Raw genomic sequence first — 18,192 nt, forward strand, 5'->3', positions numbered from 1 at the left:
GTATACAAAGTATTGCATGTTGTCAGGACAAACACAAACCTATATTTCATAAATAAATTTCTGCAAATGTCCAGGTTTCTTTTATCAAACAGAAACCTATTTTTCAAATTGCTGTAGATTTTTAGGTTTCTTTTATGAAATAACATAATTTGGCAAAGTATTCACTTGGAGCGGGAAGACCCAAAGTCTCTATCCAGGTTAAAACTTAGTACAGGGTAAACTGTGTCACACGGAGGACACTTATATAATGTGTTGCAAATCCAGTGGAGCACTTATAGCATTAAAGGTATAATATATTATTCATAAACCAACTATTGTTCCTTCTGCAAAGCAAATACAGTTGTTTAGCATTTTTCATTTTGCATAAGTTCCTGTGGATATTCCAAAATTATTTGTGGGTGTTGCAGATCCAGGTGAACATAAAATACCGTTCACTTTGTTTTTATATGGCAAAAAAATTTGATTATGCTTCAAAATCACATTCCCACTTTTTCTGAGATGGATAAGGTATTTGGTCTTAAACTGGGCCAAATTTTATCTGTTTGAATTATTTTAATCCTGAGAATCCTTTGAATGTTTTCTGTACACGTGGCTTGTCAAAATTGATATGCTTTAAAGAACAGTTTATCGGAGTCTCCGAAAATGGCTAAATTCAGGAACACAGAAACTATGTGGTAGTAAGTTTCAAGTCATTATTTCAATTTCTACTGAAGTAATAGGACTTTTACTTAGTACAGTTTTGGCATAGTTTTTCATACCGCTGACACCAAAATGACTGCAGGGATTTTTTTAAAAAGTTGTTGCATAGCTTAAATGACATTAGGATAAGGACGGAAAAGTTACGGTGGGACTTGGGTTTTAAACCTTCCCTGCAAGAAATTTTAAAAATAATAAATCACAAAATTGCAAAAGTTTATCTTAAAAATTTTTAATTTTGGTTAATGTGAAAGTAATCCACATGAAAAAGTTTCTCATGTTTTTTATGAAAAAATCTTCCATATTACCCATATAGGGTAACTTGATGAACAATGAATTTTCAACTTAAGCTTTGACTTTTGACCCAGCTAAAAAGGTTGGTTTTGTCTTTTCATACTTAGAGGTTGTTGACACGTGAAATCTAATCCGGGATGAGTTCATGCCTGTCTCTAGTGAAAATCCTCACAGCATTTACATGCTTAAGGCCGGAAAAAAATATGAAGTAAGAGGTTGGTTGTAACTTTTTTTGTTAATTTATATATCTTCAAAGTTTTTTATATATTCATCTTTATATTATTCGATCATCGATCATGGTTCTTATGTTTTTATACGAGAAAGTGTTTTAAAGTTGCACACCATTTTAATGTTATGCCTGCTGTATAAAATGATGTTGTCTGTTTACTTCGACAATTATTTATTTTATTATCTATTTTTATATCTATATCTAGCCAATGTTTTGTTTCTAGCAAAAACAGCTTCTCTCAGAAGAATTGATTGTTTCTATGTTGCTCTGCTAGTTGTATTAATAATACTACTAGCCGAAGTCCAGTGGAAGAATCCACTGAACACAGTAATTTGAATTTTTTTAAAAGTCACAATTTGCATTATTCTATATCTATAACCGCTGAAACAAAACGTCCAAATAATAAGCATGTGCGGCAATAAAAAAATAAAAATAAAAGAGAAAAAAAGCACAGGGATTGAGGTTGCTTACAATCTCCATTATTATACTTATACCCGCTGAAACAAAACGGTAAAATATAAGCAGGTTCAACAATAAAATAAAAATAATTTAAAATAAAAATGCAGAAGGTCTAACACAATCGAAGATGTCTCACAACGGTTATGTAAAAAGCTAAATCTGCAAAAACTATATACTTGCTCTGCCATGCCAGAAGTGCACCAGGGGAAATAGTATACCAGACATTAGAAAAAATCGTTAAGTCACGCAAAATTTTCACAACGTACAGTTTCTAATGCATCATACCAAATTAGCTATTTAGTCTATCGCATACAGCAACCCTCCCATTGTGCAAACATGCCGTGCATGATAACAATGCAGTGTTTTCGAATTTAAGAATCAAATATATTTCAAACAGTAATGTAACAGAGGTAAAAATTGATATAACTTTGTTTACATTAGGGTTTGTTATAACGACATCAACCACTTCGAACCGTTAAAAACAGTAACAACGGAAAAATTACTTTTTACATTTTATATATATTCTTCTCTACAATATACACGCTGTATTTTAAAATGGTCCTGCAAGATTTGCAATTATGTAAATAGCAAACATTAAAGTTACTAAGTGTTTTTTTTCTCATTTCAGCCTTCATGTTCTTAACTTTTCCTGGAGAGAAAAAAGGTTCAGTTTGTGAGATATATACGCAATAAAAAAGTAAACTTCTAATTAAATTTGTGCATCATAGAAATTTTTATATCTTGCTATAGCTATTGGCAATTTTTTTATATTTAGAACAAACAGTCTAGATTAGACAATTTCTTAGAATATTCTAAACTTTTGACCCATTGCTTAAAGTATATATAGTCTTACAAAAAATGTTCTTAACTTTTTTGACAAATGCTATCCTCATTATTCTCAATATTTTCTTAACATGACTATGGCCTGAAAATATACAATGCCTTAATAAAATAAGGCTTGCTATAAGTTGCTAAAGCTTTTGGCAAATTCTTTTATATTTATTTAAAACAATCGAGGTTGGAAATATTTTAAGATATCTTTAACTGACCCTGACTATATTCTTACAAAAAAATATGTTCAGGCTGAAGACAATACATATTTTAACTTCACATTTAAGGGAAAGTTTAGCTGGAAGCGTGTAAACAACTTGAAAACGTTATTCACCTAAATTCATTTCCCTACCAGATAATCTAAACAACACACCTGGTTTCTTTTGCTTTCTCAGTAGTAGCTAACGTTCTCTGGATAAAAGTCTAATCAGTTTTTTACTTTGATTACTAAACTTTGCTTTATCCCAAAGAAAACAAATTGAAAATGTATAGCTAGCAACAATTGTTTGATACATTTCTAATCAGTTCTCTTTTTGATGTTATATCATCGTACGCTTTTCTTTTTTATAACAAATATTTCTGGCAACAACATAAACATTTTTTTTATTCTCGCTCAACAACAACAGTCGCTCTACAACTACAAGTTTTGTTCTTTACATCTTAGATTTGAATTATCATTCGAATTTGACAGTTTTTTTTAAAAAAGAAAGAAACCTCGGTCCCAGAACACAAAAATGATAGGAGAAACAAATAAGCTTTAATCTAACCTCATGATGAGTAAACATTGTTTGAAATAACCTTTTACAGGATTACTTTAAAAAGAGACAACTTTCTTCGCTTCGGTTTTCATTTTTCAGTTAATTAACTTTGTTTCCGTGAGATACAACGCGCACATGGTAAACCGGGGGTAAAATTAAATTATTCTATCTATAACGCACAGCGAGGCTATTACAACAATAAAACAAATAAAAACATTTGAAAATAAAATAAAAATTAGCTTTAATAAAACAAGGAAAAAGAGTTTTATTTTTTAAAGAAATAAGAAAAGAGAATTAAATATTTACATAGTAACCCCCTGACTTGCGTTTTTTTTAACATGGTAAATTTTAGCGTAACGCCACATCGTAAGAAAGTGACCCGTGATTTGTGTGACATGGCCTCACCGTGCGCACACACACAAGGCGTATTAATATATAGATATGTAACTGAACAGAAGAGATACTATACTTAAACTTGTCGATAAAACTGTGATCAACAATATTACACTTCTTCTCTCAGGCGCACTCATTCTACGTTTCTTGTTTGACCTTTCTACTCACAAATTAAAAAGTATCACTTCGAATTACCGTACGCAAATAATGTTGCATCCTGGGATGAGATTATGGGGGTGAAAATATGCTGATTTCATTCCACCTTGGAATGAGGTTACTCATGCCAGGGTGAAAATATGCTGATTTCATCAGCATATGTGTAAACACTTCTCGTTTCATCACCAGACGAGTTTCCTCCCAGGATGAGATTTCATCCTGCCTACGTGTAAACGTGGTCTTAGTCTGGCTAGTTATAGCGAAAAAGTTTAATATTCAAACTTGACCTATTTTACCTAGTATTAAGTAATAAATGCTTTTTTTTAATCCTAAATTCACTATAGGGTAGGTTAGCTACCCATAAGAACAACGTCAAGGCTGTTCTCTTTAGTAAACAAACCCATGGCCTTTTTGTAATAAGTACCAAATTTTATGTGTGCACTTCTTGCGCAAGTGTAACCAAAGTGCTCCGTACGTAAATCCTAAAAATTGTGGCAATGGGTCACTCTTTACGAATGACACCACGTAAGAAAGATACTGTGCTTTGCTATTTCCGTAACCTATACCAAGATTTTGTTGTGATATATATCAGAATTGTTTTTAATAAAAAAATTAAAACAGGACACTGGTAAATTTTGCTCCAAAACTCATGCAACAAAATTTTTCTTGCCTTTGCCTAAAAAATTAGATTGTGGTTGTGGCTTGGATATATACTCCTTACTAAGCATCACTGGCCCTGCTTCTACAGCCTATGCCTGACAGCCACAATAAGAAAAATATTTTTCAGAAGTTTTTAGAGAGTTTCTAGTAGTGTCCTTACACAACCATACCAGTTAAAGAAACTTGAGTGACTTCAACTCAAAGTTCAAAAAAATTCAATAAATACATTTTAAAATTAGATAGGCTGTTAAAACGTTTTTACATTTTGCCTTCACCTACAGCCACCATCATGCAGCCAGAACAGGGTTTCCACTTTTTTTATATTTTTGGTTATGTGGAGAAAAAAAAATTAGTTTTTTAGAGATTTTAAATTATTTAAAGTGTAACTTAAAGTCCCAAGAATTAATAATGTCAAAGGAATTACAAAAGGTTAAAAAAATTACATTGACAGGGAATTCAATACGAAAACCTAATGTGTGCTGCCAATCACATGCATAATAAACACATATTTAAAATTTTAAATGTGCAATATTTGATTATAATGTAAGAGATTTGTTATTTTTCCCTCTAAAATTGAAATAAACTTTTGAAGACTATTTTTTACCTAAAAGAAAGGGCTTTGGAACATGTTGGAGTTTCACCACTATTGGTAAGAGGGTTACTATTTGCCATAACAGAGCAGACACTCGATATGCATAAGATTTTTCAATTTAAGGCTCAAAACATGCTTGAAATAATTTTGTCTTGGTACACAAAGAGTAGGAGAAAAAAATAAATTTCAAACTTGAATGATAAGCCATTAAATTCAAGGCAAACAAAGAAAAAATTAATTCTAAACCTTAATCATGGAAATTTTTACTCACCACACGAACTTTGGGCCTCATGTGTAATCTAAATGTAAATACCCTAAATGTTAAATGTTTTTCATATAATTTAATAAAAATTCGGTTCTGACCGTTGCAATTAATTAATTAATTTTCACATGCAATTCAGTGCTGATCAGGACAAATTCTCCAGGTAAGAGAAAAATTTATTAAAGTTTACACATACCATTTCTTTAGGATGTTGACTGCATTCATCCTAAAATGAAACAAGATGTATGATATACGTAACCTCGCAAATAAAGTTTACAAAAGAGCTGTCTATCAGATTCTGATTTCTGTTACTATGTTAGATACAACATATTTTGCTATTCAGATAGGCAATAATATTTGTTACACACTATGCGGTTATTTTTTAAAATTGATTTGTGAGATCTTCTTGAACCACAAAATTCCTAGAAATTTTAATTTTCAATTGGTCAGTCTGGGGTAAACTGACTGACAGGAAGAAGAAAGACCACAAGCCCTACCTAAAGTTTGCGAAATTTAGGAAATTTAGTACACTCCACAAAAAAAGAATGGGTATATAAGAGAGTCACTCAGTGAGAAAAAGCAAAATAAAAAAAATAATATACGAGAAATCTTAATTGTTCGAAATATATTACCAGAACTGTCACAAACAACAAACTTCATTAAGGCCAATATCCACACACGGAAAACGTTCCGCGGACCGGACCGGATCAAACGAAAACAAAGCTTTGCGCATGCTCATTGTTAGTTCATTGCGCAATCAAAACGGAAAATTGTCCGGTCCAGAAGCCAGAAGAAAGTTGAAATGTTTTCAACTTTTTTTCTGATCCGCGGAGCGACTAGCATTTTTGACCAATAACAAGCTACAAAAAAATAATCACGTGATATCAACAAACCACCAGAGCATGCTCAAATCAAAAATGGCGCAGCAACAAACAGCAGAGCAGCATGCTGCTATGGAAGATGAAAATGCAGCACAAATGCTAAGTTATGCTTGGCAATTACAACAACTTGGTCGGTTTAACATAAGCATGGCTAACGATGAAGCGTCTCAAGCTCCCACAGTTCCTCTGAGTTTCCAGCGAAGACATATATCAAACCCCAACACTTCATCATCATCAAGCAACAACAACAACAACAACAATGTCTTGCTGTTGTCATCACCAGAATCTACTGCAACTTTTACCACCCCTTCTTTAGCACCTCAAATTCAGACTGAGGTTGATAAGGGTGACGAGGAAGTCGATTCTAACTTTCTTGAAGTGTCACTTGCTTCTAGAATTGTGGATATAATGCCTAGCTATCCTTGTCTGTGGAAAACTAATCAAAGGTCATACAAAGATATTAACAAAAAAGATCAAGCCTGGACTGAAATATCAGCTGGGGGCATCTGGTAAGATTTTTTTGTTCAGTTCCCTATGGAAGACATGTGCAAAATTAATTTCAGTTGATAGATTAGCTATATTAATTTTGCTTTAATGTTTGTTTTGTTTTAGTTGAAAAAATCAAATATGATTGGTCAAAAATACGAGAAAATTATCGCAAGTGCTTGAAAAAGAGAGACGCGAGAACGAAATCTGGTGCAGGATATGACAAGCTGCCCACTTGTAATTTTTTTAAAGAACTTAGATTTCTGTCAGACTCATTGAGCAACAAGGTAACAGATAGCAACATTTTAAACAGTGATAGTGGTAGTGTGATTGATGTAGCTAGCAGCGAAACCAGTGAAGTTTCGGATGATGTTATAATATCGAACAAATGTAAAAAAAAAAAAAGGAGTAATGATGATGCTCAAATTAGTTTAATTGATGCTGCTCTCCTTCAAACGTTAAACAAAGTAAACGAGAAACCGAATGCAAGACGTGAAGAGACAGATCCCGACACTCTGTTTTGTTTGAGTTTAGTGTCATCCTTATCAGCATTAACACCACAACAAAATGCTCTAGCTAAGCTGAAGCTTCAGCAGGTACTTTATGACATTAAGTATGCTGCATAGAAAGACACGTAAACAAACTTTGTTCTTATTGCTTTTGTTTTGTGTACATATTTACATCCTTGTATTATATATAAATATATATGTCGTTAATTGTCTGCATCAAAATCATCAGAAGTCTTATGTGTGTATTCCCATTGCCAAGGTACTGATCCAATTTGAGAGTTAAAATAATCACAGAATTTATCTCTTACAACTTTTGCATCATTTGTATAATTGTTAGATCCTACTCTTGGTATGTCTACTAAGCCTTTATATCCATCAATTTCTTGTCGCCATTGACCCTGCCTTGTTTTTGTATCTGCTAAGCCAGGGGGACAATACCCATTGTCATAGATTAAAAAATTATGCAAAGACACAGCTGCCTTTGTGACAATTTTAACATTTTCAGGCGAACTGATAATTGGTCTTCTGAACAACCTAAACCTTGATGCCATAATTCCAAAAGAGTTTTCAATAACTCTTCTAGCTCGCGAAATCCGATAATTACATATTCGTTTTGTATCATCTAGCACAGCTCGTGGGTATGGCTTTACTAAATTTACTTTCAGGGGAAAAGCTTCGTCCCCAACTATAACATAAGGCACGACTTGTGAACTATGAGGTAAAGGACAAGGTGCAGGGAAGTTTAATGAATTACTGGTAATGGCCTGACCAATATTGCTAGCTGCAAAAACGCTACCATCGCTTTCTCTGCCACTGTCCCCAATGTCAACTAACGTAAATTCGTATCTAGAGTTACAGATAGCCATCAGCACAATACTGTGCGTTTTCTTGTAATTAAAGTACGATGATCCTGAGCGCGGGGGTGCTTGCATAACAATGTGTTTTCCATCAATTGCACCAACACAATTTGGAAAGTTCCATTCCTGTTCAAACCCCTCGGCAATTTGTAACCATTCTTCTTCCAAATTTGGTGCTTTTATGTAGTCGTGCTCGAGTAATTTTTCCCAAATTGCCTCGCATGTTTCTTTAATAATTCGTCCTACTGTCGAAATTCCTACGCGATAGCTACTTGAAATTGTAACGTGAGAATCACCAGTTGATAAGTATCTTAGTGTAATACACAATCTTTCAGAAGGACCTATGGGCTCACGTGCTGCAGTAGTAGATTTCGTTATAAATGGGGCTATGAGGTTGAGAAGTTCTTCGTATCTTGTAGGAGACATACGAAACTGTTTGTAAAAAAATTCATGATCATGGATCCTAAGTTCTTGAATTAATTGATGATATTCTCCTTTCGCCTTTCTTTCCAAAAATATTTTTCTTACCCACATCCTATGTTTACGCTTATGTGAATGTGTTACTTGCAGTTGACGTTTTTTAATTAGAAGAACTAGAAGAAGCACATGGTTTTCATCCATGTTGTTATTATTGTCGTAGCAACGTAAAAACTAATTTTCGTTCTTCGACGTACTGGAACGGAACGGACTGGAACAGATTTTTATCGTTATCCGGTCCGGTCCGCGGAACGTTTTCCGTGTGTGGATATTGGCCTTTAAAAAGAATCCTGTGCACTTATGGCACGGAGACAAATAACAAAAACGGAGTTGAAAAACTTACATTCTTTCGCTATGTTAGTGTGTCTACATTCACTTTTGTAAACTTTTGTAGGAACAGTTTTACCTTACCAGTTAGGTAAAAAATGCTTTTGAAAGCTTATCTTATCTTTTTAAGAAATAAAATTTATCACAGCAAAGAAAAAAAAAATAGTTACCAAGATTATATCTGAACACAGGACTACCCCGGTTTCGGTGCTCAGAGAGGCAAAAATGTCCATTCTTGTGGGACACATTTGCTTTTTAATACCAGCTCATAAACTTGTAACGTATTTTGACAAATAGTGTGAGCTTATATTGCATTGTTAAAAAGTGCTTAAAATAACTCTTTGGTAGATGAAATCATTGTGGAATTATGCGTTTTTATTATTTTTGAATTTGTATTTGTTTTGCATTTAACTTCAGCCTGATCTTAATTAAAATCAATTATAATTAAAATAGGGGTGAAATTTAGGACTACGCATTGGTAAATTTCATAAACAACTTTTTAAATGTATCACACAACAAAATAAATACTTAATCATGATCAATTACCTTCTTTGTTGATTGTACTTGTACTGTGAAATCAATTTCTAAAGTATGTATTGTACAAACAATTAAACAATGAAAGATGAATACCAAATTGAAAATTACATGCTAAACACCAAGCTGACATTTTTTTAAAATAGGAATACTTCAGCACTGTAAATCCTCTAATTTACAAGCACTGACAAATAAGCTATTTTACAACCATTACTTCAGTATAATGTACTTTTTACATCCCTAAGCTTCAACGAAAAACTGTGTTCAGTTTAAAATAACACATAGTGAAAAAAAACATTTTAGCATGCGCGTTCCTGCCAAAAAAAGGGGAAATATGCTGATAAAATACTGACCTAGATATCAAAAGGAAATGTACATCCCTTAACATGGTTAAAATAACTGATGACAGAAAGTGTAAAAATTGCTATTGCTCAAACATGGCAGAGCTTTTAAAAAAAATAAGACTTAACCAACTTTTTAAACTCTGCATACTTTATTTCTTTTAAAAATTGAGAATGTATATGTTAAGACAACACTGTGCAGATAAAACACAATAAAATATATGACACACAATTCTTAACTACTATTCCCCGATACTTGTTTTCTGTTATTCAACCCCATGTTATTTCTTTTTTTCTCCTCACAAAATAAAATTAAACATACGAAATGAAAGTAAAAATCATGCAGTAATCCTTTTTCGTGTTTACCCTCAGGGTGAGCTTGTTCGTTTTACACCTCTGGTTAAGTTCACTATGTAACTCAAATGTTTTCCCCTCTGGATGAACTCTAAACCTTGGGCAAATTTTCACATGTAGCCATAACTGAACACAAATTATTCTGTCAAAAATACCAGAGAAAACAGTCCGAACTTGCCAGGAGCTAAATTAGGCCAACTTTCGTAAGACTATTAGAACTTAACAATCTTAAGAAGAATTAATTATATTTACTTGTCCATCAAAAATGCCTATTTACATCCGCAGCAGTTTTATTCCCACTAAAATAAAACCGTCTTATCCGTTCAAAAAAGTAAAAAGATTACAGCTTATCTTCATGAATCTCTTGAGCTGAACTTGACATAGCACAGAATATTTGATCAAATTTTTAAAAAGTTTAGAATTTCACTGTATAAAGATTTTGCTTCTGCCACATAAGCGTGGTACTTTCTTTGATATAAGATAATCATTTTTCCCAGATAATTGGTCACAATTTAGCCTTTCTAATTCAAGTTTTGGCACTTAACAATTGCGAAGGCGAAAGTTTTCATATTATTAGAATTTCATGATTTATCTAAATTGAATTTGTGAAAGTTCATCTCTTGTTTTCTTTCTTAATTTAACTGCTGTGAAGGGCAGCATGTGATCACAAAACAAAATATATTTTGTATTTTGTTTTATGATCACATGTAAATGTAAAGCAGGCAAAAAGCAGGCAAAGAGCAGGCAAAAAGCAGGCAAAGAGCATTGAAATTGAATAATTACAAATACATTCTGCATCCACCTTCCAAACCAATGCAATATTTAAAACTAAAAAGCCTTATGAGATGCGGTAGTTGAAATAAAACAGTTAAATCAAAAAGGAAGTGAATAAACTTAATGTTATTGCTATTTTCCGCTAAAACACTCCTATTATCCGCAAAATAACAAGAAGGAATAACGTCAAAAATAAGAATTAACTTCTCAGTACCAATCACATAAAAACATAGAGCTCTCCATAACCAAATTTGTCTTAAAATGACAGCCAAATTTTAACCCTGTGCTAAAGGCGCGCAAAATACTGACTGAGGATATAAGACAGACAAAAATTCCATGATACAGAAATGTGTATGGGTGAACACATAGATTTGCATTATGGGCTAACGCCTTAGTCACGAGCTGCATTATAAAGCTATGAAACAGTTATGAAGGCTAAATCTGCCCTATTTGATATAGTACTTGTTCTTGTCTTCATACAGTCAATTTTGTTACCACTTTCTTGCAACTGCTATTATCAAATAACATAAGCACAATACCTGGGAAACCTTTACACACAAGTACAAAAATAGTTTTCTTTGACAAACATTCATGATTTTTGAAATTAAACCCTTTAAAATATTCAGAAATGTTTTTCTGTCCCACTTAATACAATCTTGTGCAGCTAGGGTAATAAGTGGAGTAGTCACTTCACAAAGTTAAGAGCTCGTTCAGTCAAACCCCTTGCTGGCATAATTTGATTTTGCTTTATGTTGACTGGGGTGGAGTCTTCATTTTCAAAAAACAAGACTAAAAAAGAATAAGAATAATCAAACCTTCTTCCTGCCTCTCTGAAGACAATACTAAAATAAATAAAAAAAATAGTTAAACCCCCTTGCCCGAGATAAACTGTGATTTGTGGTGCTGATGGCTAAATTTACCTAAGCTATTAAAAAAAGGACGCAAGATTGCACAGGCAAGGTTTTTTTTGCAAAGGACCACTGCTTTGTCATTGCGAAAAAACCATTTACCATGTGCCAAGTTGAGTGGTTGATTACAGCCCTTAAGTTGTAGTGCTTGTGACAAGAGACTTCAATTTATACAGTGATAGGTACGCGGGTAAGATGTAACAGGAGAACAAATCTTACACACTAGATCTTTGTTACAGGCAAAACGCTATAACTGCAGAATCAAAAGTGAACTGCACTCTGCAACTTGTTTTTTCACTGCTGCAGTTTGATGATGAGTGTTAAATAATGTACCAAACGAAGAAAACGCTAATGACAACTCTGGTGTGATATATTCAAGAATCTCTAGCACAACCTACTGGGTGACCAGATTAAAAGTGCTACCCCTTTCATTAGAAATACAGGCTCTTATTGCATTAAAAACTTTCCAAACCTTCCACACACCTTCCAAACCAATGCCAGATTTAAAACTAAAAAACCTTGTGATGTGGCAGTTGAAATAAAACAGTCAAATAAAAAAGGATAAATAAACTTACCTTTTCTCCTATTTGCCGCTAAAATACTCCTATTATCCGCTAAAATAACAAGATGGAATAACGTCAAAAATAAGAATTAACTTATCAGCACCAATCACATAAAAACATAGAGCTCTTCATAACCAAATTTTGCCTTAAGATTACAGTCAAATATTAACCTTGTGCTAAAGACACGCAAAATACTGACTAAGGATATAAGACGAACAAAAATTCCATAATACAGAAATGTGTATGATGGGTGAACACATAGATTTGCATTATGGGCTAACCTCTTAGTCACGAGCTGTATTATAAAGCTATGAAACAGTTATGAGGGCTAAATCTGCCCTATGTGATATAGTACTTGTTCTTATTGTCTTCATACAGTCAATTTTGTTACCACTTTCTTGCAACTGCTGTTATCAAAAAACAAAAGCGAAATACCTAGGAAACCTTTACACACAAGTACAAAAATAGTTTTGTTTGACAAACATTCATGATTTTCCAAATTATACCCTTCAAAATTTTCAGAAATTTTTTTCTGTCCCACTTAATACAATCTTGTGCGGCTAGGGTAATAAGTGGAGTAGTCAGTTCACAAAGATAAGAGCTTGTTCAGTCAAACCCCCTGCTGGCATAATTTGATCTCACTTTATGTTGACTGGGGTGGAGTCTTCATTTTCAAAAAACAAGACTAAAAGAGAATAAGAATAATCAAACCTCCTTCCTGCCTCTCTGAACACAAAACTAAAAAAAATAAGAAAAATAGTTAAACCCCCTTGCCCGAGATAAACTGTGATTTGTGGTGCTGATGGCTAAATTTACCTAAGCTATTAAAAAAAGGACGCAAGGTTGCACAGGCAAGGTTTTTTTTGCAAAGGACCACTGCTTTGTCATTGCGAAAAAACCATTTACCATGTGCCAAGTTGAGTGGTTGATTACAGCCCTTAAGTTGTAGTGCTTGTGACAAGAGACTTCAATTTATACAGTGATAGGTACGCGGGTAAGATGTAACAGGAGAACAAATCTTACACACTAGATCTTTGTTACAGGCAAAACGCTATAACTGCAGAATTAAAAGTGAACTGCACTCTGCAACTTGTTTTTTCACTGCTGCAGTTTGATGATGAGTGTTAAATAATGTACCAAACGAAGAAAACGCTAATGACAACTCTGGTGTGATATATTCAAGAATCTCTAGCACAACCTACTGGGTGACCAGATTAAAAGTGCTACCCCTTTCATTAGAAATACAGGCTCTTATTGCATTAAAAACTTTCCAAACCTTCCACACACCTTCCAAACCAATGCCAGATTTAAAACTAAAAAGCCTTGTGATGTGGCAGTTGAAATAAAACAGTCAAATAAAAAAGGATAAATAAACTTACCTTTTCTCCTATTTGCCGCTAAAATACTCCTATTATCCGCTAAAATAACAAGATGGAATAACGTCAAAAATAAGAATTAACTTATCAGCACCAATCACATAAAAACATAGAGCTCTTCATAACCAAATTTTGCCTTAAGATTAGAGTCAAATATTAACCTTGTGCTAAAGACACGCAAAATACTGACTAAGGATATAAGACGAACAAAAATTCCATAATACAGAAATGTGTATGATGGGTGAACACATAGATTTGCATTATGGGCTAACCTCTTAGTCACGAGCTGTATTATAAAGCTATGAAACAGTTATGAGGGCTAAATCTGCCCTATGTGATATAGTACTTGTTCTTATTGTCTTCATACAGTCAATTTTGTTACCACTTTCTTGCAACTGCTATTATCAAATAACATAAGCACAATACCTGGGAAACCTTTACACACAAGTACAAAAATAGTTTTCTTTGACAAACATTCATGATTTTTGAAATTAAACCCTTTAAAATATTCAGAAATGTTTTTCTGTCCCACTTAATACAATCTTGTGCAGCTAGGGTAATAAGTGGAGTAGTCACTTCACAAGTTAAGAGCTCGTTCAGTCAAACCCCTTGCTGGCATAATTTGATTTTGCTTTATGTTGACTGGGGTGGAGTCTTCATTTTCAAAAACAAGACTAAAAAAGAATAAGAATAATCAAACCTTCTTCCTGCCTCTCTGAAGACAATACTAAAATAAATAAAAAAAATAGTTAAACCCCCTTGCCCGAGATAAACTGTGATTTGTGGTGTTGATGGCTAAATTTACCTAAGCTATTAAAAAAAGGACGCAAGGTTGCACAGGCAAGGTTTTTTTTGCAAAGGACCACTGCTTTGTCATTGCGAAAAAACCATTTACCATGTGCCAAGTTGAGTGGTTGATTACAGCCCTTAAGTTGTAGTGCTTGTGACAAGAGACTTCAATTTATACAGTGATAGGTACGCGGGTAAGATGTAACAGGAGAACAAATCTTACACACTAGATCTTTGTTACAGGCAAAACGCTATAACTGCAGAATCAAAAGTGAACTGCACTCTGCAACTTGTTTTTTCACTGCTGCAGTTTGATGATGAGTGTTAAATAATGTACCAAACGAAGAAAACGCTAATGACAACTCTGGTGTGATATATTCAAGAATCTCTAGCACAACCTACTGGGTGACCAGATTAAAAGTGCTACCCCTTTCATTAGAAATACAGGCTCTTATTGCATTAAAAACTTTCCAAACCTTCCACACACCTTCCAAACCAATGCCAGATTTAAAACTAAAAAGCCTTGTGATGTGGCAGTTGAAATAAAACAGTCAAATAAAAAAGGATAAATAAACTTACCTTTTCTCCTATTTGCCGCTAAAATACTCCTATTATCCGCTAAAATAACAAGATGGAATAACGTCAAAAATAAGAATTAACTTATCAGCACCAATCACATAAAAACATAGAGCTCTTCATAACCAAATTTTGCCTTAAGATTACAGTCAAATATTAACCTTGTGCTAAAGACACGCAAAATACTGACTAAGGATATAAGACGAACAAAAATTCCATAATACAGAAATGTGTATGATGGGTGAACACATAGATTTGCATTATGGGCTAACCTCTTAGTCACGAGCTGTATTATAAAGCTATGAAACAGTTATGAGGGCTAAATCTGCCCTATGTGATATAGTACTTGTTCTTATTGTCTTCATACAGTCAATTTTGTTACCACTTTCTTGCAACTGCTGTTATCAAAAAACAAAAGCGAAATACCTAGGAAACCTTTACACACAAGTACAAAAATAGTTTTGTTTGACAAACATTCATGATTTTCCAAATTATACCCTTCAAAATTTTCAGAAATTTTTTTCTGTCCCACTTAATACAATCTTGTGCGGCTAGGGTAATAAGTGGAGTAGTCAGTTCACAAAGATAAGAGCTTGTTCAGTCAAACCCCCTGCTGGCATAATTTGATCTCACTTTATGTTGACTGGGGTGGAGTCTTCATTTTCAAAAAACAAGACTAAAAGAGAATAAGAATAATCAAACCTCCTTCCTGCCTCTCTGAACACAAAACTAAAAAAAATAAGAAATAGTTAAACCCCCTTGCTGCCATAAACTGTGATTTGTGGTGCTGACGGCTAAATTTACCTACTGAGTGAACAGATTGAAAGTGCTACCCCTTTCATTAGAAATACAGGCTTTTATTGCATTAAGAGCCTTCTAAACCTTCCACACACCTTTCAAACCAATGCCAGATTTAGAATTAAAAAGCCTGATGTGATGTAGTAGTTGAAATAAAACAGTTTAATATAAAAGGAAGTCAATAAACTTACCTTTTCTCTTATTCACCGCTACATTACTCCTACTTTCCACTAAAATAACAACAAGGAATAACGTCAAAAATAAGAATTAACTTCTCAGCACCAATCACATAAAAACATAGAGCTCCCCATAACCAAATTTTGTCTTAAAATGACAGCCAAATCTCAACCTTGCGCTAAAGATGCGCAAAATGCTGACTGAGGATATAACACGGACAAAAATTCCATAATACAAAAATGTGTATGATGGGTGAACACATAGATTTGCATTATGGGCTAACGCCTTAGTCACGAGCTGTATTATAAAGCTATGAAACAGTTATGAGGGCTAAATCTGCCCTATGTGATATAGTACTTGTTCTTATTGTCTTCATACAGTCAATTTTGTTACCACTTTCTTGCAACTGCTATTATCAAATAACATAAGCACAATACCTGGGAAACCTTTACACACAAGTACAAAAATAGTTTTCTTTGACAAACATTCATGATTTTTGAAATTAAACCCTTTAAAATATTCAGAAATGTTTTTCTGTCCCACTTAATACAATCTTGTGCAGCTAGGGTAATAAGTGGAGTAGTCACTTCACAAAGTTAAGAGCTCGTTCAGTCAAACCCCTTGCTGGCATAATTTGATTTTGCTTTATGTTGACTGGGGTGGAGTCTTCATTTTCAAAAAACAAGACTAAAAAAGAATAAGAATAATCAAACCTTCTTCCTGCCTCTCTGAAGACAATACTAAAATAAATAAAAAAAATAGTTAAACCCCCTTGCCCGAGATAAACTGTGATTTGTGGTGCTGATGGCTAAATTTACCTAAGCTATTAAAAAAAGGACGCAAGGTTGCACAGGCAAGGTTTTTTTTGCAAAGGACCACTGCTTTGTCATTGCGAAAAAACCATTTACCATGTGCCAAGTTGAGTGGTTGATTACAGCCCTTAAGTTGTAGTGCTTGTGACAAGAGACTTCAATTTATACAGTGATAGGTACGCGGGTAAGATGTAACAGGAGAACAAATCTTACACACTAGATCTTTGTTACAGGCAAAACGCTATAACTGCAGAATTAAAAGTGAACTGCACTCTGCAACTTGTTTTTTCACTGCTGCAGTTTGATGATGAGTGTTAAATAATGTACCAAACGAAGAAAACGCTAATGACAACTCTGGTGTGATATATTCAAGAATCTCTAGCACAACCTACTGGGTGACCAGATTAAAAGTGCTACCCCTTTCATTAGAAATACAGGCTCTTATTGCATTAAAAACTTTCCAAACCTTCCACACACCTTCCAAACCAATGCCAGATTTAAAACTAAAAAGCCTTGTGATGTGGCAGTTGAAATAAAACAGTCAAATAAAAAAGGATAAATAAACTTACCTTTTCTCCTATTTGCCGCTAAAATACTCCTATTATCCGCTAAAATAACAAGATGGAATAACGTCAAAAATAAGAATTAACTTCTCAGCACCAATCACATAAAAACATAGAGCTCCCCATAACCAAATTTTGTCTTAAAAAGACAGCCAAATCTCAACCTTGCGCTAAAGATGCGCAAAATGCTGACTGAGGATATAACACGGACAAAAATTCCATAATACTGAAATGTGTATGATGGGTGAACACATAGATTTGCATTATGGGCTAACGCCTTAGTCACGAGCTGCATTATAAAGCTATGAAACAGTTATGAGGGCTAAATCTGCCCTATGTGATATAGTACTTGTTCTTATTGTCTTCATACAGTCAATTTTGTTACCACTTTCTTGCAACTGCTGCTTTCAAAAAACAAAAGCGAAATACCTACGAAACCTTTACACACAAGTACAAAAATAGTTTTGTTTGACAAACATTCATGATTTTCCAAATTATACCCTTCAAAATTTTCAGAAATTTTTTTCTGTCCCACTTAATACAATCTTGTGCAGCTAGGGTAATAAGTGGAGTAGTCACTTCACAAAGTTAAGAGCTCGTTCAGTCAAACCCCTTGCTGGCATAATTTGATTTTGCTTTATGTTGACTGGGGTGGAGTCTTCATTTTCAAAAAACAAGACTAAAAAAGAATAAGAATAATCAAACCTTCTTCCTGCCTCTCTGAAGACAATACTAAAAAAAATATAAAAAAAAATAGTTA

General features: G+C 33.7%; 1 protein-coding gene across 1 annotated transcript in view; it reads right to left on the reverse strand.

Moving 5' to 3' along the window:
* LOC130641570 (uncharacterized) overlaps positions 1-18,192 on the reverse strand; it is a 67,191-nt gene that overhangs the window by 28,461 nt on the left and 20,538 nt on the right. Inside the window, exons 14-27 of the mRNA XM_057448432.1 lie at positions 18,138-18,164; positions 17,439-17,477; positions 16,771-16,797; positions 16,072-16,110; positions 15,785-15,811; positions 15,086-15,124; positions 14,418-14,444; positions 13,721-13,759; positions 13,053-13,079; positions 12,354-12,392; positions 11,686-11,712; positions 9,414-9,451; positions 5,527-5,556; positions 5,340-5,367 (exon numbers count right to left, since the gene is read on the reverse strand). Of these exons, the coding sequence (XP_057304415.1) occupies positions 5,340-5,367; positions 5,527-5,556; positions 9,414-9,451; positions 11,686-11,712; positions 12,354-12,392; positions 13,053-13,079; positions 13,721-13,759; positions 14,418-14,444; positions 15,086-15,124; positions 15,785-15,811; positions 16,072-16,110; positions 16,771-16,797; positions 17,439-17,477; positions 18,138-18,164 (453 nt within the window). The remainder of the gene's footprint in view (positions 1-5,339; positions 5,368-5,526; positions 5,557-9,413; positions 9,452-11,685; positions 11,713-12,353; positions 12,393-13,052; positions 13,080-13,720; positions 13,760-14,417; positions 14,445-15,085; positions 15,125-15,784; positions 15,812-16,071; positions 16,111-16,770; positions 16,798-17,438; positions 17,478-18,137; positions 18,165-18,192) is intronic.

This window comes from Hydractinia symbiolongicarpus, chromosome 1, assembly GCF_029227915.1.
Source record: "Hydractinia symbiolongicarpus strain clone_291-10 chromosome 1, HSymV2.1, whole genome shotgun sequence".
NCBI lineage: Eukaryota > Metazoa > Cnidaria > Hydrozoa > Anthoathecata > Hydractiniidae > Hydractinia > Hydractinia symbiolongicarpus.